Raw genomic sequence first — 22,875 nt, 5'->3', positions numbered from 1 at the left:
GGGGTTCCCCATGGGTGTCTCCAGCCCCTGCTCTCTTGCTCGCTCTCATTGAATCTGCTTGGCTTTCGGGGGAGGGGGGGGAATGGCAGCATAACTGGCTAAACCTCCACGGACTCCCCCATTTTAGCAAAACTGTCTGGCACTGGACGGTCCTTGGGCTAAGAGCTGCCCTGGCTCATGGAGAATGTGGTGAGGCTCATTTCCTGTGTGGGGGGAGGAGCAGCAGGAATTCTGGCGCCAGGTTCTTCAGACCTGCGCGCGGCCCTCTTGGCTCCTCCTCCTGCTGCAAGCGAAGCCTCGAGCGCGCGCGCGCCGCAGGGGGCGGGGCCGGCAGGCGAGGAGGCCGCGCTCTTTATCCCGGGAGGCGCGCGTGCGCAGCGGCAGAGGACGGCGGCCGCGAGGGGCCGCGTTCAAGATGGCCGAGGCTGAGACGCCGACGCCGACGGTGACGGCGTCGCTTTCGCTGTCGCAGCTGCTGGAGCGGGGCTGGCGGGAGCTGCGGGAGGTGGAGGCCAGCACGGAGGCCCTGAACTCCCAGCCCCTGCAGGACAAGATCAGGCGCGGCCTCGACTTGCTGAACGAGGCCCGGGCGGGGGCCCAGCAGCTCCATCTCTTCAGGTAGCCCCTCCCCCCGTCGCTAGGGAACGACGCCCCTCACGCTGACGTTACTTCCGGGTGTCACGCCTAGGAAGTGGCGTCAGAGGGAGAGACCACGGGGTCCCTTCTGTAGCGCAGCGCTTACATTTTGACATTTAATGGATGGTCCCTACTCAGAAGAGCTTACAATCTAACTTGTGGCGCAGTGGTTGAAGCTACAGCCTCAGCACCCTGGGGTTGTGCTGCTCCTTGTGACCCTGGGCAAGTCACTTAGTCCTCCAGAGCCCCAGGTACGTTAGATAGATTGTGAGCCCACCGGGACAGAGAGGGAAAATGCTGGAGTACCTGATTGTAAACCACTTAGATCACCTTGATAGGCGGTATATAATAAACTTAAATTTATCCATAGTCCACATCCCTCCACTGGTGTCTCCCATAGCTCACGTTACACAAGACGCTGCAAGGAAAAGCTCCAAGAGCCCAATATGCAACCGAGAAACCCCTGAACAAATTCCCCCCCTACCCCCACAACTACAGTTACTTCATATGATTCAACTCATCCCGTGGTGCGACTCTGGGGTCCAGCGTTAACCCCAAACTACCCTGAAAGGGTCTGTCGTACTTGTTAGTATTGTAAACCATCTACGTACAAGTCGATAGACGGTATATCAACTATAGAATAAACTTGGAAAAGCCCAACAGAAAACCTGCACCTCTACTTGTACACTGAACACCCCCACTAAGGGATGCAGAGAACAATTAGGACACTGCCCCTCCTCACCAATCACAACTCAAAAGAATATACAAATTGCAGTTTTCTCTAGCACAGCCCAATGTGTCCTTGAACACCCAATACACTTCCTGTAGGGAGGATCCAAAAACAGAACACACTAGCAAAATACCTGACATCAGTTGCACAGACAAACCCTCCATAAATACTCAGTACACTTAGAAAGAGACGGATAAAAACTAAATTGGAAAGCCCACTTCCAGAGAAATAGACACAAGTGCACACCTTGGATGCATATCCTAATGCAGGCTAATAGGCTTATGGAAAATTGTTTCTCAGGCTGCTGCACTTCCCTAATGGGGGTCATATATACTAGGTTAGGTATTGGGTGGTCTTTTATTCTCTGTTAAGTCTGCTACTCAGGAGTTCCAGAGGCACATAATTCTAAACTAAACACACAGATTATTGTTTATTTATTTAAAAATTTATTACCCACAGTATCCCACAATTCTGCAGGGGTTACTACTAATCAGTTATAGCACTGAAAAGTGTATGCAGCACTATACATTTTAACATTTATAGACAGTCCCTGCTTGGAAGAACTTACAATCTAACTTGGACAGGCAGACATGACATATAGGTTTAGGGATGCAGAACCCAAGGTGAGAGTCAAAATCAGTCTCGAAAAGGTGGGCTTTTAACTGGGCTTTGAACACTGCCAGAGATGGAGCCCGCCGTAAGGATTCAGGCAGCTTGTTCCAAGCATATGGTGCAGCAAGGTAGAAGGGACAGAATCTGGAGTTGGCCTTTGAAGAGAAGGGCACAGATAAGAGGGACTTAAGAACATAAGCAATGCCTCTGCTGGGTCAAACCAGAGGTCCATCATGCCCAGCAGTCCGGTCACGCGGTGGCCCATCAGGTCCAGGACCTGTATAGTAATCCTCTATCTATCCCCTACTATCCCCTTTTCCTTCAGGAAATCATCTAATCTCTTCTTGAACACCAATACTGTATTCTGTCCTATCACACCCTCTGGAAGCGCATTCCAGGTATCCACCACCCTTTGGGTGAAGAAGAACTTCCTAGCATTGGTTCTGAATCTGTCCCCTCTCAATTTTTCCGAATGCCCTCTCGTTCGTGTAGTTTTCGAAAGTTTGAAGAATCTGTCCCTCTCCACTTTCTCCATGCCCTTCATGATCTTGTAAGTCTTTATCATGTCCCCTCTAAGTCTCCACTTCTCCAGGGAAAAGAGCCCCAGTTTCTCCAATCTTTAGCATATGAAAGATTTTCCATATCTTTTATCAATCGCGTCGCTCTTTTCTGAACTGTCTCGAGTAATGCCATATCCTTCTTAAGGTACAGCGACCAATATTGAACGCAGTACTCCAGATGCGGGCGCACCATTGCCCGATACAACGACAGGATAACTTCTTTCGTTCTGGTTGTAATACCTTTCTTGATAATACCTAGCATTCTATTCGCCTTCTTAGAGGCCGCTGCACACTGTGCCGACGGCTTCATTGTCTTGTCCACTATTACCCCCAAGTCCTTTTCTAGGGTACTTTCACTCATTACCAGCCCTCCCATCGTGTAGCTGTACTTAGGGTTACTGTTTCCTACATGCAAGACTTTCCATTTCTCTACATTAAATTTCATCTGCCATCTCATCGCCCACTCTTCTAATTTGTTCAGGTCCCTTTGTAAATCCTCACAGTCCTCTTGTCATCTGAGAATTTTATTACTTTGCACTTCTTCCCTATTTCTAGATCATTTATAAATACATTGAACAGCAGCGGTCCGAGTACCGATCCCTGGAGAACACCAATCGTGACCCTCCTCCAGTCCGAGTAGTGGCCCTTCACTCCTACCCTTTGCTTTCTACCCGCCAACCAATTTTTGATCCATCTGTACTTCTCCTTCCACCCCATGGTTTTTCAATTTCCGTAGTAGGCGTTCATGGGGTACCTTGTCGAAGGCTTTTTGGAAATCTAAGTATACGATGTCTATGGGATCCCCTTTGTCCATCCGTTTGTTTATTCCTTCGAAGAAGTGCAGTAAGTTCATTAGGCACGATCTTCTCTTGCAGAAACCATGTTGCTTAACAGCTAAGCAGAGCTCACGGGTGGGGGGGGGAAGATAAGTGAAGAGATATAGTGAGGGGCAGCTGAGTGAGTGCATTTGTAGATCAGTAAGAGGAGTTTGAATTGTATTCGGAAACGGATGGAAAGCCAGTGAAGTGACTTTAGGAGAGGGGTTTCGTGAGTATAGTGACTCTCCCAGAATATGAGTCAAGCAACCAAATTCTGGATGGATTGGAGGGGAGCGAGATGGCTAAGTGGAAGGTCTGAGATTAGCAAGTTACTTATACCCAAAGATCCTCAAGACTCCTAACGCAGGCCGTAGGGCCGAAACATGTACATGTCGGGTCGAGTATTTTTGGAAGAATAAAGGATAACCTGTTTGTCCAGATGAGTTGAAAGACATCTTTATTTATTGCACCTTTTATTATTGGACAATTCCACTTGTTTTTACTATTCTGTTTTCTGTGGATTTGTTTCCCCTGTGTTTTGTGGTCCCAGGACAGAGCCATGAGGTACACCAATTGATAGCGGGAAGGCTGTGGAGGAGGAACCATCATTGCATACACTGAAGGTGTGATGGGAGAGATAGGAAGAAAACCAGGAGCAGAACCCTGGAATCCCAGTGAGGACAGCGTATCAAGGAGTAGTGATGATCAACAGTATCAAATGCAGCAGGCAGATCGAGAAGGATGAGAATGGGGTAGAGGCCTTTGGATCTGGCCAAGAACAGGTCATTAGAAACTTTAGTAAGGGCAGTTTCCATGGAATGCAGCAGGCAAAAGTCTGACTGAAGCAGATCCAGAATTTCATGGGATGAGAGAAAGCCCAGGCACGGCGGTGAACAGCGTGTTCAAGTAATTTGGATAAGAAAAAGAGGAGGGAGATGGGGCAATAGTTGGAGGGACATGGGCTACAATAAGACACAATAAAATCAAAATGTACAATCACAGAAGCAGCAAAAACAGTCATAAAATAACCTTCACGAAAAAGCTTGCTTAAACAAAATTGTCTTCACATGTTTCCTAAATTGTCACACACTTGAAGATCCAAGGCGGTGATTGCTGCCAGAAGGATGCTGGGCTGTATAAAGAGAGGCATAGCCAGTAGAAGGAAGAAGGTGTTGATGCCCCTATATAGGTCATTAGTGAGGCCCCACTTGGAGTATTGTGTTCAGTTTTGGAGACCGTATCTGGCGAAGGAAATAAGAAGACTTGAAGCGGTCCAGAGGAGGGCGACAAAAATGATAGGAGGCTTGTTCCATATGAGGAGAGACTGGAAGCCCTAAATATGTATACCCTAGAGGAAAGGAGGGACAGGGGAGATATGATTCAGACGTTCAGATACTGGAAGGGTATTAACATAGAACAAAACCTTTTCCAGAGAAAGGAAAATAGTAAAACCAAAGGACATAATTTGAGGTTGAGGGGTGGTAGATTCAAGAGCAATGTTAGGAAATGCTACTTTACAGAGAGAGATGGTGGAGAGGAAAACGGTGACTGAGTTCAAAGAAGCGTGGGATGAACACAGAGGATCTAGAATCAGAAAATAATATTAAATATTGAACTAAGGCCAGTACTGGGCAGGTTTGCACAGTCTGTGTCTGTATATGGCCATTTGGGGGAGAATGGGCTGGAGAGGGCTTCAATGGCTGGGAGGGATTAGATGGGCTGGAGTAGGTTTTAATGGAGATTTCGGCAGTTGGAACCCAAGCACAGTACTGGGTAGAGCTTTGGATTCTTGCCCAGAAATAGCTAAGAAGAAAAAATTAAAAAATGTAAATTGAATCAGGTTGAGCAGACTGGATGGACCATTCGGGTCTTTATCTGCCATTATCTACTATGTTACTATGTTGCTATGTTATCCCTTAACATCAGCAGGCAATGCATTCCACAGCGTTACACCCTGTATCAATATCACGACACGCCAAATAGTCAAATGTGCCACAGACTTAAATGACAACAAAAACTCAGATTGTAATATGATCATGTTGGATGGTATTTACGGACTAAAGAAAACAGGAAATCCTTTGTCCCTTAATACCTTAAAAATCATACACACTACTTTAAATTCAATATGAAATGGGTATCCAATGCAGATCATGCAAAATAGACCTAATGAGATCAAATTTGGACATATGCATTAGGCAGCAGCTGTGACTCAACACTACCTGAATAATACAGCTACTGAACCCTCTGCTATACAGGTAGCAAAAGCAAGGTTAGACCTAGCCTCTGCTCTCTGTATAGCAGCTGCCGTTCATGCCTTCTGTAATTCCCTACCTGATAATGGTTTGTCCTGTTTGCCGACAAAACAAATATCCTACACCCCAATCAAACAGGGTTCCGTAAAAACCATTCAACAGAACATTCCCTATTAGGTTTAACAACCTCCATACAGTACTTCCTCAACCAACACAAATCTGTTATTGTCTCGCTAGACCTTTTTTCTGCCTTTTACACAATAGATCATCAACTTAGCTTCGGTCGGTATTTCCAATCAAATTATTTTACTGACCGTATATCTACGGTGACCTTCAATAACTCCACTTCCACAACTTTTCTAAATAACTTTGGCATTCCCCAAGGTTCCATATTTTCTCCTCTACTTTTTAATATCTATCTGGCTTCTTTATTGACGCTATGTCAATCAATCGGTTTCATTGCTTATGCATTCGCCAATGTTATACAGATCCCACCAACACCAGTGATATCAATACCATAAACTCGAAATTAGATAGTATCAGCCATTGGCTAAGAGAAAACAGTATTTGTAAAACAAACTGTCTTCTCTTCCCAAGGAAAAATAATATTCAATTTGTATCTCCTGTATCCATCGATAGCACTCCAATTGAATCAGTCAGTCCGGTCAAAATCCTGGTGTTATTATTGATAGTAAATTAAATTATCGCTCACAAATCAGTACAGTAGTTAAAAATTGTTTCTTTAAATTCAGAATGATTAGGTCATTAGCTAGCATCCTGGAGTCAAGCTCTAAACATATTGATTCACTCTTTCATTATATCAAAAATAGATTACTGCAACTTGTTAAACAAAGGTATATGTCAGAAAGAAATTAGACGCCTCCAGTTAATTCAGAACACAGCCATTAAAATCATCACTAACTCTAAGAAATGCGATCATGTCACTCCCCTTTTAAAGAAAGCTCATTGGCTACCAATACCACACAGAATCCTCTATAACAAAACCCTAAGCGCGCATGCGCACTTAAGGTTTTGTGTTCCCTGCAACCGTGTTGTGTGCCTCTGTGCCGAATTCGTTTTGTGGCGCATGCAGAGATTTCAGCGGCGGTTTGACTCCTGGAATCCAAGAATGTAACGGGCACCCTCAACGGTGTGGCCCCTTTCTTCAACACCAACAAGGACTTTGCCCAGGCCCTCGGTGTGGCTCTGAACCTGCCCGCACTTATCACGCTTACTGCCTTCGTGGTGAATGCTGTCTTTGGCTCCAAGTGTGGAGAGATGCTTCTGGAAGGGGTCAAGGTGCTGCCCAGGCGGACATTGGAGAGCGGGTAACACTACGCTTTCCCAGAGCTGGGGCCTGTGCTGAGAGACATCCTGTCATACTGAGAGAAAGGGGAACCTGCTCACCCAAGCTATGTCACGACAGGACAGTGCTGGCTGTATTAAGAATCATCTGGTTTCCTGAGGTGTTACATATTTTGGGGGGGGGGTCTTTAATATGGTTCTTTATTAGAAGTTTCATTTAAATGGATTTAGATGATGCAGGGGGAGCAGGGGAGAGATGCTACTGGACAGAAGGGAGGTAAAAGGAAGGGAGAAGGCCTACTGCTGGACAGGGGGAGCAGGGAACAGTGCTGCTGGACAGGGGGGAGGTAAAATGAAGGGAGAAGGGCTGCTGCTGGACAGAGGGAGCAGGGAAGAGGTGCTGCTGGACTGGGGGGAGGTAAAACGAAGGGAAAAAGGCTGCTGCTGGACAGAGGGAGCAGGGAAGAGGTGCTGCTGGATAGGGGGGAGGTAAAACGAAGGGAGAAGGGCTGCTGCTGGACAGAGGGAGCAGGGAAGAGGTGCTGCTGGACAGGAGGGAGGTAAAACGAAGGGAGAAGGGCTGCTGCTGGACAGGGGGAGCAGGCAAGGAGGGGTGGTGGTGGACAGCTGAGGAAAGAGAGAGACAGAAAGAAAGACAGACAGACAGAAAGCGGCCAAGGAGAGAGAGAAAGAAAGAGGCACACACACATCTATTCTAGCATCCGTTAATGTAACAGGCTTAAAGACTAGTAACTTATAAAATCGCTACCCTAGTGTTCAAAACCCAAAAAACTAAGGATCCTGCCTTTATCGATAGACTCCTCATCCCACATGATCTGCCGTCCAACATCTACGCCATATGCCCTCATTAAAGATTATTAGCACTCATCGGGCTACTACCTTCTCGGTAACTGCCCCCATGATCTGGATCTCACTGCCAACCAATATTAGGGATGAGCATAATCTTGACAAATTCAAAGGAGGATTAAAATGCTTCCTTTATAAAGACGATTTTGAATACTGGACATTTCGTCTTAAATCTTTTATAGTCCAACAGTAAACAGGTCACTCCCTTCCCTCCTTTTGTCCCTTCATTGTCTCCTTTACTTTAACATATTGTAATTCTCCCTACTTACTTCTCGTTTAATTGTATGACGCCTAGAAACCCTGATAGGCGTTTAATCAAATTTTAATAAAACTTGTAAAATTCTTGAGCAGGGATCGACTCTTGCGTGTTAATGTACAGAGCTGTGTGTCTGGTAGCACTATTAAAATAAGTAGCAGTAGTAAAGGAAGAAACATGTTTAGCAAGACATCAGTAAATGCATCATTTTCATGGAAAAGTGACCTGAAAGCTGGCAAAATAAAAATGCGACTGAGCTCCGAAGACTGACTGATGAGAAACAGCAGCAAAATGTGTTGTACCTTGACCTCAGGTTCTAACTGAGGGGCAGAATGCACCAGAGCCTTTTCTTGTCCACTTTAGTTGTATTTTCTTATTACTGTTTGTCTCATCTGTACACGTGTGTTTCATATCTGCTGAGTGTACTGTGGCCACATGCCAGTACAGTTATCTGAATCGCATCTCCTTCTCACCCCATCCCATCACTCATCACTACCCCAGTTATCTTGCTGCTCCCATCATTCTTCTGTCCTTCCCACCCCTATCAACCTACTCTTCCTCAGTTCTGATTCATCCTCCACCCACCACCTTCTCTTTCCCTCCTTCCTATCCCACATAGCTCCTTATCTTCCTGTAAGAGAAATTATGGAAACCCCCTTTACAACCCTAGATCCCTTTCCTCACTACTATTCTCCCCTAAACACCTCTTTATTCCCATAACTTTTATCAGCCTGACATTTGTATAACTATTTAGAGAGGTGTACTTGCCGAACATGGGACAAATCTTATGTCTTAAACATATATTGTAATGTGAAGTGAATCCTCCGTGTGAGAGATATTGCAAAGAGGAAAACCAGTCCCTGTAGGGAAGAGCTCCAATGCCATACATAACCCCATTAGTATCCAATAAGGAAAGCATAGTGTCACAGCATCAGAGGAATTCACTACGTGTGCGCTTAACAAATGCGTGAAAGTGTAGAATAATCAAAATTCAAATAAATACAATGCCCAGGATTTTGCTCAGCGTCTTTGCAATAAACAGTAGTAGTCAAATTAGCCCAAGAAGGTGACGGTATTGTAGTCATAAGCTTTACATTACTGCAGTTGCCATCCTACCAAGTTAAAGTAAGCCTGGTCTATTGGTCAATTCCTTCATATTCGTTGCATTTGTACATGTGATGCAGAATTAAAAAAAACAAGGAAAATCAATGTCGGAACGCTTTTGTCAAAGGGACAATAAAACAAGCATTCTTAAGCGCATGATATGCTAACCCCAGTTTGTTGTTCCAATCCTGTCACAAGGAAACCATGGAGAGTTTCAAGTTTTATTAAAATTTGATTGAACGCTTATTATTATTTCTTTTTTTTTTTATTCTTTAATAATTTTAATACAATAATCTCAGTGAAATGCACAGTTAATATTAAATATAATTCATAAATGTAGTAAACTAACAAGAGTACTACATCTTATTAATATTACAGTTAAAATAATCCCATCCCCTATCTCACCCACCCTCCCTCCCAGGAGACCTGGTTCCAAAACCCTAGGGATAGGAGAATTCTTCATAGGGCTTCTTTTTCCAGCTCAAAATAAGTCTCCCATATAGCATTAAATTTTGCCCATTGATTAGTTAAAAGAGCTGAAAGTCTATATTTTTCACAAACTATTCCTAAACATTCCCTCACATCCCTCAGCGTGGGTACATTTAACATACTGGGTCAGCAGCGCGTTTGTGTGCAGCATGGAGTGTTTGTGCCGTACCCCTCCTGAAGAAGCCAGTAGGTGAAACCTAGGTTGGGGGGTCGGCAATAAGAATAACGGAGGAGCAGTTATGTGTACCATCTACACCATTCAAAGTTAAGTTGTGGTTAAATATATTATTTCATTTTATTTTAGTTTGATTTGATGTTATTCAGTCTTTGTTTGGTGGAGGAGACTGTGAACAACAATGATGGTCTCCTTAACAGCTGCCCCGTGATTTTTTCACCGGACCTCAGCTGTGGGTCTGAGTGTTCACTTTACCATATCAGCTCTGTGTTGAAATAAGTATTAGTGTTTGAATTAAAAAGAAAGGTGACTAGTAAAAGAGTGATACATTTAACATACGCCATTGCTGAGCTAATGTCATTCTAGCAGCTATGAATGCCAAGTCCAAAAGTTTAGATTGAGAAAGTATTAAACCTTATCCCAGGACAAGCAGGCAGCATATTTTTAACGTATGGGTGACGTCACCGACGGAACCCCGGTACGGACACTTTTAACTAGAAAGTTCTAGTTGACCGCACCGCGCATGCGCGGGTGCCTTCCCGCTCAACGGAGGAGAGTGTGGTTCCCAGTTTCTTCGTTTCCGCGGAGCGAAGAAGACGCATGTGCTTTCAACGGCTGTTGAAATCTCCTTCCTTGCCTTCCCGCTCGCGTATTTTCTTTTCTTTTACTTTTCCGTTCGGGTTTTTTTGTTTCGTTCAAAAAAAAAAAAAAAACCCATTATTAATTAGTTTTTTTCCTTATTTTTCTGGCCGGCCCCGGCGGGGCCTGTTGCCAACATACAGGCCTCTGGGTTTGATTTTGCGGAGGCCGTATTTCCATTCATACCCCCTCAGCCGGGCTTTAAGAAGTGCCAGCGGTGTGCACGCCCGATCTCTCTCACTGACCCACACAATTGGTGTTTACAGTGCCTGGGTCCAGAGCATCGGGCTGACACCTGTACCTGCTGTGCCACTCTTAAAAAACGTACGTTAAAAAACCGGCAGATCCAGCAGAATATTCTTTTCGGTACCGGTTCTGCCATGGAATCTGCCACACCATCGACGGCGCCACCGAAGTCGGCACAGACTACATCGACACCGCCTGATCCTTCCTCGGGGTCGATAGCGCCAGGTAAGCCGGCTAAGAAGCCTTCCACTTCCCTTGAGCGCCCTCCTGCCACAACGGCGACACCGGTCCTCCCGGCATCGCGCCGACCCCGCAAACGCTCCGCCCCGATATCGGTGAGTGCCTCGTCATCGGCCTCCTCATCGCCGGGGCGTGAAGCGGCACCTATGGTACCGAAAAAGAAAAAAGTGGTACCGGTGCCTCCTCTGGACGACCGCATAGCGGCCATACTCCAAACCCAATTGCAGGAGCAACTACAGCAACAGCTCCAACATCTGTTGCCGGCAATGTTGGCCCCGCTACTTCCGGTACCGGACCAGCCCGAGCATCGCTCCATACCACCGGAGTCCACTCCTTCGGTGCCATTGAACACATCCATGCCGGTACTCTCGGCGGAACCCATTAATCCTCTCATTCAACTACGATCTGACGCCGATCCTCCCCGACATCGGGAACGGCACCAGGCTCCCCGAGACCAAGACCGGCACCGTTCTTCTTCCCCCGGTACCGTCTCCATGCGTTCTGGCAAATCTCTCTCAAAGACTCGCCACGCAGAACCATCCACACCGCCGTCCCGTCCCACGCACCCCGACGTCAGGGACCCGGACCTATGGGAGGAATCCCAACCCGGTACCGATGAGGAGCCTTCCTCATCCGATGAGGAACCTTCCACACTTGATACCGGTTCCAAGCCTGAACAATCCTCGTTCACCAAATTTCTTAGAGAGATGTTAGCGGCTCTCTCTATACCTTTGGAATCTGACTCTAAGAAGTCACAGGCTTTCCTAGATGCCCTAGACTTCGAGCAACCACCCAAAGAATTTCTCAAGTTACCCGTCCACGACATCTTACGGGAAACTTTCTATAAGAATTGGGAAAACCCTCTCACGGTACCGGGCGCCCCTAGAAAACTGGACAGTCTCTACAGGGTCATTCCTATCCCGGGGTTTGACAAACCCTAACTACCCCATGAATCCCTTCTGGTGGAGTCCACTTTGAAGAAAACCCAGGGCTCCAGTGTATATGCTTCCATCCCTCCTGGCAGAGAGGGGAAAACGATGGATAAATTTGGCAAGCGCCTTTATCAAAATGCCATACTTGCTAACAGAGCCAATAATTACACCTTTCACTTCTTCTACATGAAGCACCTAGTGAATCAACTTTCTTCTCTACAGAAATATCTGCCTGAACGTAAGGTCCCTCTCTTTCAACAACAAATTTCCGGTCTGCTCCAACTCCGAAAATTCATGGTGCGCTCCATCTATGATTCATTTGAGCTGACCTCTCGAGCATCTGCTATGGCTGTTGCCATGAGACGTCTAGCCTGGCTGAGAGTTTCCGACCTCGATATTAACCACCAAGATCGCCTGGCTAACGCACCTTGTCTTGGTGATGAACTTTTTGGAGAGTCCCTGGATTCCACCACCCAGAAACTCTCAGCTCATGAGACGAGGTGGGATACTCTCATCAAACCGAAGAAAAAGACTCCGCCTACTCGCCCTTACAGACAGCAGTCTTCCTACCAACGTAGGTTCTCCGTCAGACCTCTTCAGCCACCTCCGCAACAACCTCGCCGACCTCGTCAGCAACATCAAACTCAGGCTCGCTCCCAATCTCATCAACCTGCCAAACCTCTCCCTCAGTCAAAACCTGCTCAGCCCTTTTGACTCCTTTCTCCAGGGCATAGCCAGTCTCTCACCGGCGTTACCTCTTCCTCAACCTATCGGAGGACGCCTGCAACTTTTTCTCAGCCGTTGGGAGGTCATCACATCAGACCAGTGGGTCCTCAACATCATTCGCCACGGCTACTCTCTCAACTTCCAGACTCTTCCACCAAACAATCCTCCCGTAGAGTCTGCTTCTCACTCTTCTCAAACCCTCCTCCTCCTTCAGGAGGTCCAATCCCTCCTTCTTCTCAATGCCATCGAAGAAGTCCCCCAAGACCAAAGGGGTCAGGGATTCTACTCCCGCTACTTCCTGGTACCCAAGAAGACAGGAGACCTCCGTCCCATCCTCGATCTCGGGGACCTCAACAAATGTTTGGTCAAGGAAAAGTTCAGAATGCTCTCCCTTGCCACGCTTTACCCTCTTCTCTCTCAACACGACTGGCTATGTTCCCTAGACCTCAAAGAGGCCTACACTCACATTCCAATCCATCTGACTTCACGTCGCTACCTCCGATTTCAGATTCAGCACCGCCACTACCAGTACAAAGTGCTACCCTTTGGCCTCGCATCATCGCCCAGGGTGTTCACCAAGTGCCTTATTGTAGTGGCGGCCTTCCTCAGGTCTCACAACCTCCAGGTGTTCCCATACTTGGACGATTGGTTGGTGAAAGCTCCTACGTCTCCACTTGTGCTACAGGCCACTCATCACACCATCTCTTTCCTCCATCTCCTGGGGTTCGAGATCAACTACCCCAAGTCGCATATGCTTCCCACACAGCGACTTCAGTTCATTGGAGCCGTCCTCGACACCACTCTGATGAGAGCATTTCTCCCCTCAGACCGCCAACGGACTCTGCTCTGCCTCTGCCATCAGGTGCTCCTTTGTCGCTCTATTCCTGCTCGGCAAATGATGGTCCTCTTGGGCCACATGGCCTCGACGGTCCATGTGCTTCCTCTGGCACGCCTCCACCTCAGAACACCTCAATGGACTCTGGCCACCCAATGGTCACAGACTATGGATCCTCTTTCTCATCCCATCTCTGTGACATCGTCTCTTCAGCAATCTCTTCAATGGTGGTTGAACTCCTCAAATCTTTCCAGGGGTCTACTCTTTCATCTGCCCCCTCACTCCATGATCATCACCACGGATGCCTCCCCCTATGCGTGGGGAGCTCACATGGGAGATCTTCGCACCCAGGGACTCTGGACCCTTCAGGAACGTCAACATGACATCAATTTCCTGGAACTAAAAGCCATGTTCTATGCTCTCAAAGCCTTCCAGTACCTTCTCTACCCTCAGGTCCTTCTCCTGTGCACAGACAACCAAGTCGCCATGTATTACATAAACAAGCAAGGCGGCACCGGATCTCCCCTCCTCTGTCAGGAGGCCATCCGCATCTGGACCTGGGCCACGGCACACAGTCTCTTCCTCAGGGCTGTCTATATCCAGGGCGAATAGAACTCCCTGGCCGACAATCTCAGCCGCATTCTTCAACCTCACGAGTGGACCCTGGATCCTCCCACGCTCCGCTCCATCTTTGCTCGCTGGGGCACTCCACAGGTGGACCTCTTTGCAGCTCCTCACAACCATCAGCTGCCACAGTTCTGTTCCAGACTCTTCTCTCCTCATCGTCTGACCCCGGATGCTTTCCTGCTCGACTGGACGGATCGGTTCCTCTATGCCTTTCCTCCACTGCCTCTGATGTTGCGGATGTTATCCAAACTCCGCAGGGACAGAGCCACCATGATTCTCATCGCTCCTCGGTGGCCTCGCCAACACTGGTTCTCCCTCCTGCTCCAGCTCAGCTCCAGGGAGCCCATTCCTCTTCCTGTGTTTCCTACTCTACTTACGCAGCAGCATCAGTCTCTACTTCATCCCAATCTGTCCTCCCTCCACCTGACAGCTTGGTTTTTCTCGGGCTGACCTCTCCAGAGAATCTGTCTCAGCCTGTCCGTCGTATTTTGGATGCCTCCAGGAAACCGGCCACCCTCCAATGTTACTATCAGAAGTGGACCCGGTTCTCCTCTTGGTGTCTACTACATCATCACGATCCCACCTCATTGGCGGTGGAAACTGTACTGGACTATTTGCTCTCTCTCTCCGACGCTGGCCTCAAGTCTACCTCAATCAGAGTCCACCTCAGTGCCATCACTGCGTTTCATGAGCCTATCCTCGGAAAACCTCTTACGGCTCATCCCCTGGTTTCCCGGTTCATGAGAGGCCTCTTCAATGTCAAACCACCTCTGAAGCCTCCTCCAGTCGTCTGGGACCTGAATGTGGTTTTATCAGCCCTCATGAAACCTCCGTTTGAGCCTCTTGCCACAACTTCACTCAAATTTCTCACATGGAAGGTGCTTTTCCTCATTGCCATCACCTCTGCCAGGAGGGTTAGTGAGCTGCATGCACTGGTTGCCGACCCACCTTTCACAGTTTTTCACCATGACAAGGTGGTTTATGTACCCATCCTAAATTCCTTCCCAAGGTGGTCTCGGACTTCCACCTCAACCAGTCCATTGTGTTGCCTGTCTTTTTCCCTAAGCCCCATTCTCATCCTGGGGAACAGGCGTTGCACACGCTGGACTGTAAGCGTGCCCTTGCATACTACCTTGACCGTACCAGGGCTCACCGCTCGTCCCCTCAGTTCTTTTTGTCCTTCGACCCTAACCGTCTAGGTCGTCCTGTCTCTAAACAGACGCTTTCCAACTGGCTTGCTGCCTGCATTGCGTTCTGTTATGCTCGGGCCGGTCTCTCACTGGAAGGTGCTGTCACGGCCCACAGGGTCAGAGCTATGGCTGCTTCTGTAGCTTTCCTCCGCTCCACGCCCATCGAGGAAATCTGCAAGGCTGCCACTTGGTCCTCAGTTCACACGTTCACTACTCACTACTGTCTGGATGCCTTCTCCAGACGGGATGGACACTTCGGCCAATCTGTGTTACAAAATTTATTTTCCTAATGGCCAACCATCCCTCCTCCCTCTCTGTTAGCTTGGAGGTCACCCATACGTTAAGAATATGCTGCCTGCTTGTCCTGGGATAAAGCACAGTTACTTACCGTAACAGGTGTTATCCAGGGACAGCAGGCAGATATTCTTAGGACCCGCCCTCCTCCCCGGGTTGGCTTCTTAGCTGGCTTATCTTAACTGGGGACCACGCTCTCCTCCGTCGAGCGGGAAGGCACCCGCGCATGCGCGGTGCGGTCAACTAGAGCTTTCTAGTTAAGTGTCCGTACCGGGGTTCCGTCGGTGACGTCACCCATACGTTAAGAATATCTGCCTGCTGTCCCTGGATAACACCTGTTACGGTAAGTAACTGTGCTTTCTATTCTTACTCCCAGCAGTGCCCTTTCAGCATTCAGCTTAAGTGGTGTCTGAATTAATCTGCTTACATAATCAAAAACTTGCTCCCAAAATTTTGGACCCTTTGACATTGCCACATTGTTCAACATCTACCTTGCCTCTTTGGGGAACTTACTACAAAGCTTAAAAGTTAAATTTTATATCTAAGCTGATGATATCACCATAGTTATTCCCCTTACTACCCTGACCTCCGAGACAAAGATTCATCTATCATCCATTCTAAAGCAAATTGAACTATGTTTATTTATTATTTATTAGGTTTTTATATACCGCCTATCAAGGTTATCTAAGCGGTTTAACAATCAGGTACTCAAGCATTTTCCATATCTGTCCCGATGGGCTCACAATCTATCTAACGTACCTATGGATGACTGAATTCAAATTGAATCTCAACACAGATAAAACTAAATTTTTCCTGGCAAGTCCTAACGACAAAATCAAAGACTCATCGATCTCCTTGAATGGTCAGGTCTTCCTTATTGACCAATCCATAAAAATTCTGGTAGTGACTTTGGCCACCAACTTACTCTAAATGCTCACACAGATTTATTGGTTAAAAAATGCTTCTCGTTACTATGGAAACTCAGAACCATCAGAAAATACTTTGATGCAGCATCTTTCTGCTTACTGGTTCAGTCTTCCATCTTGAGCATGCTCGATTATTGCAACATCATCTACCTGGGATCCTTCAAAAAAACCATTCTAAGACTCAGAGTCATTCAAAATTCGTCAATTCGACTGATCTTTGGGCTGAAGAAATGGGAACACATAAGCTCCTATTATCAAAAACTCCATTGGCTGCCCTTGGAGGCATGAATTCTGTTCAAGTTCTCTTGTCTGTGTTATAAATCAATAGTAGAAAGGGGAATAACTATGGTGATATCATCAGCATAGATATAAAATTTAACTTTTTGAGCTCTGCAGTAAGTTCCCCAAAGAGGCAAGGTAGATGTATTGCACATATATATTTGTATAACTAGGACTTCCTCCTCACCTACCATCCTCTCTTCCTCCCATGTTCCTTTTCTTCCTTAACCACTCATCACTCCCTGCTTTTCACCTAAAGTACCATATTCATCTTCACCTCTCCTGCAGTCTCCTTTTTGTTTTCCTTTCTTCTTCAGTAATACCCTTGGAGTACAGTTTATATTTTTTTTAAATTAGAATTTCCTAACAGATAATAAAACATGAAAAGTAAAACAAATTATAACAATAGACGTGCATGTCAGATTTTTGTACTTTGAAACACTACTTGGGCCTGATTCATAAGACTTGTAGAATGTTTTTGTGGAAAGTCAGATCATTCTGCTTATGTCCCTGTGTATTTGGCTTTATGTGTGGTTTGATTGCAGCCGGAATGAAGAGTTAGAAGAGGTTGCGTCAGGTGATCTGAAGTTCTTCTTGCTGCCTGCATTGCTGGCGGCTCTCACGCTGAAGCTGAACACTCCTTCCAAGCGGATGGATCAGCTGCAAGCTGCTCACACCTACTTCCTGGACTTTCTGAGGAGCTGTAAAGACTATAAGATTGGTACGTTTCATCTGCCACAGCCACGGGTAGACTCCAGAACAGAGGAAGGCACGGAGCAAGCTGTGTCGGCACCATCTCAGCCAGATCTCATAGGCATGGCCACACACAGACAGGCAAAAATTGCAAGGTATGAATGCATGTTATCAGCCTCGGCACTGACCCCCCTAATTCTTCTGTAGCTCCCCACTCTCAACACTAAAACAATCTGATAACTTTATTGGCATGACCGTTTTGCAGCTGCTCCTCTCATACTTCTTGTGTGGCCTCCATCTCCTTGGCAGTGACCCCCCTGATCCTTTTGTGGGCTGACTTTAGAGCTAAAGAATCTGTGCCAGTTCTTGTTCTGTAGATTGGCTGCAACTCTTTGCATATTTTGACAGGAGGAGCATAAGGATGGCAAAGCCACCGAGTGTTTATACTGTAAAGAGGCTGATAGGAGGTAGAGCAGGACACCCACTGTTGCTTTATATTAGCACAAAATGTAAAACCATATGATTACAATTCTCCCTGTTTTGTTTGTTCTCATAAGTCTTTTTGGACTCTGTTTATTATTAAAATCAATACAATTTTATGACATGAAAAATGAGATGTAACTGTAGATGTCAAGTTTAACTCTAGTTTAGCTCATAAGCATAATCATGTTTTCATATTCATCAGAACTCATGGTATGGCGATATACAAAAATAAAGATTATTATTATTAATATATGTCAGGTTTAAGACTAGCTTAACTGCTATGCATAGTTAGTTTACATATTCAACTGTGTATTTTCGGTTCTGGACTAGTTTAGCTAATAAATATAGTTGGCTGATCTGAGCATCAGACATGTTCTGTTTTAGAAAGACTGTTCCCTACAGTGCCCTCTGTTGGTGATACCTGTGCAGTCATGCAGTGATTCCCTGTGCATCAGGTACAAGCAGAAGATGGAGGCAGAGAAAAAGCTGTCCACAATCGCAGAACTGGTGCAGAGTGGGAAAGCAGAAGAGGAGCAGGTGCGAGAATTCTACCTCCTTCATATCAAGAAATGGATCATTACCAGCCTGGATGAGACAGAGAGTATCGACCAGGAGATGGAAATACTGAGGAGTAGAGAGGCCATGAAACAGGTATTGGGGAACAAGACTTTTGTAGAAGTGTGAAGCTCTTTTTAAGTTATTGTTGGCATGGAAAGGTGGAGATACGGATTGGTTCCAAGGGGGAAGGAAGGTGGTAAGCAAAGAGGTGTGCTGGACAAAATATGTGAAGCTCATAAGTTTTCCTGCTTTTAGGTTTCTGGGTTAACATAAGAACATAAGAAACACCTTCACCGGATCAGACCGAGGTCCATCTAGTCCGGTGCTCTGCACACGTGGCAGCCCATTTAGGTACTCCTTTCTGGAGACCCGACTTTACCGTATCCCTCAATATGATATGCAAGAAGGTGTGCATCCAACTTGTGCTTGGATCCCAGTACAGTAGTCTCCGCCACAACCTCCTCCGATAGTGCATTCCAAGCACCCACCACTCGCTGTATGAAACAGAACTTCCTGGCATTTGTCCTGAACCTGCTGCCACTCAGTTTCAGGCTATGACCTCTTGTCCGTGTCACATCTGAAAATGTTAGCAATGCTTCTTCTTGGTCTATTTTATCAAATCCTTTTACAGCATTTAAGAATATTTTAAGTACCTGAAATTATTATTTTTTTCATTCCAGACTGGGGAATCTTCGCAGCCACGTAGACAGCCTAGACCTGCCATGAAACCTTTTGTGTTGATCCGGGACAGTGCTCAGGCAAAGTATGTGTCTGGTCAACAGTCAGCTGTCATCCAGGGGAGGGAGAAATTAGGGACTTTATAGAGGGAGGAGGCTGAGAGGGAGAGGAGCCTTTGCTCACAGATGTGGAAATAAACCCGCAGAGAAGAGCAGTGGGAGTGTACATTGTCATATCGCTGCCCTATGGTGGAAGGTCATTACCATCTGTTCCCCACACTGACAGTTTACTGGAGTGAATTTCTCCCTTTCTGTCTCTCTCTTAGTGTGTTTGGACGTGGCTATCCAAGCCTCCCTACCATGACTGTGGATGACTGGTATCGTCAGCATCAGAGGCATGGAGTGCTGCCAGACCAAGGACTTGCCCAGAAAGCAGGTAACAGGGAAATTGTAACAGAGGGCACCAGTAGGTCTTCAGGACCCTCAAAAGAGCTGCTGTAAGGGAGGGTGGTTTCTGTGTGTCCGCAAGATCCCTGAGGGGCTTGGTGGGTCCCCTGGAATAGCAGCCAGAAGGCGTGTCTCTACAAGTCTTGTCAGTCTTGCTCAAGTGATTTTAGCCCACTTGTTAGACTGAGTGAACCAGAGGGACAGGGCAGCAGCTTGCTGATTTCCTGTTGTGGGTATGTTCTGCAGGTTTTAGGTATATATGCAGTAAATGGCCCAGTGTGGGACTGTGACTCTTTCTAGCCTTGTATTGCTAAACTAGCTTGGAATCTTTTTCTCAATCACTTACTCCATATTCTGCTTCATTTCTTTTGATACAAAAGAATAACCTATGTCGGTAACAAACCACTAGTATAAGTCAGATTCAGAAGTGATTGAAGAACAACCAGATCATCACCAAAAGCTTTCTGGGTTTTGGCAATGATGCCTGGGACAGGGGACAATCTTTCACAATATTTCATTGAATCTCTGATTTTAAGCAAGGTAGAAAACAATTTGAATGCAGTTTCATAGTATATGATGGAGGAATAATTGCCGAAACCTGGCCACAGTTGGTCCTTTTGCAATAAAACTTCCAGCAGTGATCTGATTGTTCTTCTTTCACTTACTCTGATTGCCTTTGCATCTGACTTATACTATTGATTCATTTTTTCCTGATTGTATGTGGTGGTGGTGACAATATGTGATACGCTTTTTCAGGTTAGAGGCAGCATGGCATTCCCTTCCCTGCCGAGTTAGAGGCAGCGTGGGACTCACTCCCGTGTTAAGGTTAAAGGCAGTATGGCATGCTATTCCTCGCTTATTCAGCTTAGAGGCAGCATGGAACTCCCTCCCTCCCCTGCTCGGGTTAAAGATGACATAAGACTCCCTCCCTCATTCTGCTTAGAGGCAGTGTGTCTCGATCTCCTTCAAGTTAGTCATCTCCATTGACTTGCTGTTCTTTTCTGATTTCCAGTGGATCTCACTGATGAAGAGGCGCAGAGGGCAGAGCAGGAAAAGAAAGTGGAGGAGGATGATGAGACCAGTCTACAAAAAGCTCGTGAATGGGATGAGTGGAAGGACATGAATCGCAGGGGATTTGGCAACCGGCAGAACATGGGCTAAGAGCTATGGTGCTCACTTGAAGCACTGCACCCTGGAGTATGATTGAGCAGAGAAATAAATCCAGCAGCTGCTTTGACCTGGGTCGCTGCCCTTCTGACTGGAAGAGCTTGTATGTCATGTTATGATTGAGGACAAGTGTGGCACAGCGCCTCTCAAGGACCATGTTATTTGGCTGCTGTGGTAGTGTTGAATCAGGGAATCTTGGATAAGAAGAGGATCATTTTTGGCTTTGTGTCTGGTGTTTATATTTAGGTTGTCTATTGAAAATTAAATCCTGCTGGTCATTTGTTGCTGTATTTTGCTGCCCAGTTCTTTTCCTTCCTTAGGCCTGGGGAAGCTCCAAGTGTACAGTAAAAAGTCATTGTAGGGGAATGGTGGGAAGATCAGGGCTTATGAGTATCAGCAGAGCACAGCCTTAGATGGGTCCGTCTATGTCTTTAACTGTAGGACAGTGCTAGGGGGTGGCCTGCACTGCCAGAGATAGTGCCCTTCCCATGCTGGCACTATATAGTGAGTTAGTTGGTTTAGGTAGCATTGTGTGACTGATCTCTAAAGTTCTTAGCCAGGCTGCCAACCTGTTTCAGGTGCAGGATGTACCTCATGTCCCTGGTCCCTGTGGCGTTTACTTTTTGCCCCTTTAGTAAATGAATTGTATCATATCTACTACCCTTTGGTATAGTAGAATCAGCAAGGGAAGGGAGGTGTGTTGGTTGGGACCAGCAATCTGCCATACTTGGCTTTTCACATTCTCTGTCTTTAGTACCCTCTTGGGGTTAACCCTGTGGGTAATTGGAGGGTCCAACAAGCGCTGCTCAGAATCCTGCCTCTTGTCTCCCTGGACAGAATCTGTGGAGGCCTAGGTGAAAACATCCAAGAGTTTTGAAAGGGGCTTGAATTTGTGTAAAACTCCAGGACAGTGGTATGAAATAGAGGTTTGCCGAAGGACATAATCTATCCCTTTCCCCGTCATATTGATATCAACCCATATTTCCCTAGCAACAGCAGCAGATGAATCCAGAGACCAATGGGATAGCCACCATCTACCAGCAGGCGGAGATAGAGAAACTGATTAACAGGTGGTCCTATTGGCTGGCACTCCTCCTGTTTATCCAGTATTCTCTATCTCCCAGCAGGAAAAGGTCGCTATTCAACTAGCTCCTGAATTCTGGCTGTGACTGGAACTTTATTTTCTCCTGTTGAGGTTTCTCTTCAGTGAGACTGCCATTCTGTTTCTCCTGTTGAGGTTTCTCTTCAGTGAGCTGGCAATGCTATTTCTCCTGTTCAGATTTTCTCTTCAATGAGACAGGGGTGTCCGGCTGAACGGTGCCGGCTTTAGGGGTTATACCTGGGCCCCCCCAGGTCCCTGCCTCACCCTCCCTCCATTGCTAGAGGGTCTGACTGGGTCTCAATTTTTTTCTTCTTTCCCTTCTCTGTAAAAAAAAAAAAAAAAGAGACCAAAGTTGCTACATTCTGCCCTGCTTTTGCTGCACTACTAGCTCTAACTGGCTTCAACCGGCCCTAACAACAAGCTTGTGAGTATGTCTGTTTTTTTTTTACTGTTGGTTGAACTTCAGGTTCTGTTTGGGAGTCTTAGTAATGTGGGCTCGGTCAACGTACGTTTAAGGCATGGATATTTTATTGAGGCTAAGTTTTATGACTAGAAATCCGTGGAGGGAGCCGGGACTTCCCGCCCTTTGCATGCGCGCGCTTGGTTTCCTTGTTGGTTACAGCACGGCAGTAGCGGTGCGATTTCATGCTTGCACTTGTTCTCATTGTTGGGTTTCAGTGTAGCAATAGTAGTCCTGTTTATTCTGAGGCTCTCTTTCATCAGTGTTTGTTACGGCCATGTGCAGCTGATTGTGCAGGTGCTGGTTTATAGCAGCGCGCATGAGATGGAACATGTTTTTTTCCGGCGCTGTGGGCCGTTCTTCTGGTTATTCCCTGAGTCTGATTTTCTTTCTATACAAGCCGCGGCAGGGTAAATTTTGCGGGGCTTGAATCTGACTATGTTTCTAGGAGCGTTGATGCAGCGGCCACGTGTCAGCGTGAATCAGGCATGTGCTTGGGTCTCCGGCGATGGCGGGAGAGCTGCAGCGTTCCGGTAGTTTGTTTCCAGCT

The 22,875-nt window shown here is 46.6% G+C and overlaps 1 protein-coding gene across 1 annotated transcript; it reads left to right on the top strand.

The window, feature by feature from the left end:
- Positions 1-334: 334 nt before the first annotated feature.
- IGBP1 (immunoglobulin binding protein 1) lies at positions 335-21,053 on the top strand. Its single transcript, XM_033946762.1, has 6 exons — positions 335-618; positions 17,284-17,586; positions 18,370-18,565; positions 19,153-19,235; positions 19,476-19,585; positions 20,609-21,053. Exons 1-6 carry the CDS (start codon positions 416-418, stop codon positions 20,755-20,757), a joined length of 1,044 nt encoding a protein of 347 aa, XP_033802653.1. The 5' UTR covers positions 335-415; the 3' UTR covers positions 20,758-21,053.
- The last annotated feature ends 1,822 nt before the right edge of the window (positions 21,054-22,875 follow it).

Source organism: Geotrypetes seraphini, chromosome 5 (genome assembly GCF_902459505.1).
Source record: "Geotrypetes seraphini chromosome 5, aGeoSer1.1, whole genome shotgun sequence".
Taxonomy (NCBI): domain Eukaryota; kingdom Metazoa; phylum Chordata; class Amphibia; order Gymnophiona; family Dermophiidae; genus Geotrypetes; species Geotrypetes seraphini.
The sequence above is the reverse complement of the archived record's forward strand: the minus strand, read 5'-3'. Positions and strand labels throughout refer to the sequence as shown.

Excerpts from the sequence above, each read along its gene's own strand:
- IGBP1 (XM_033946762.1), top strand. The coding sequence starts at position 416 with ATGGCCGAGGCTGAGACGCCGACGCCGACGGTGACGGCGTCGCTTTCG. Across the intron at positions 619-17,283 it reads CAGCAGCTCCATCTCTTCAG|CCGGAATGAAGAGTTAGAAG; the intron begins GTAGCCCCTCCC and ends GTTTGATTGCAG. Across the intron at positions 17,587-18,369 it reads AGACAGGCAAAAATTGCAAG|GTACAAGCAGAAGATGGAGG; the intron begins GTATGAATGCAT and ends CCTGTGCATCAG.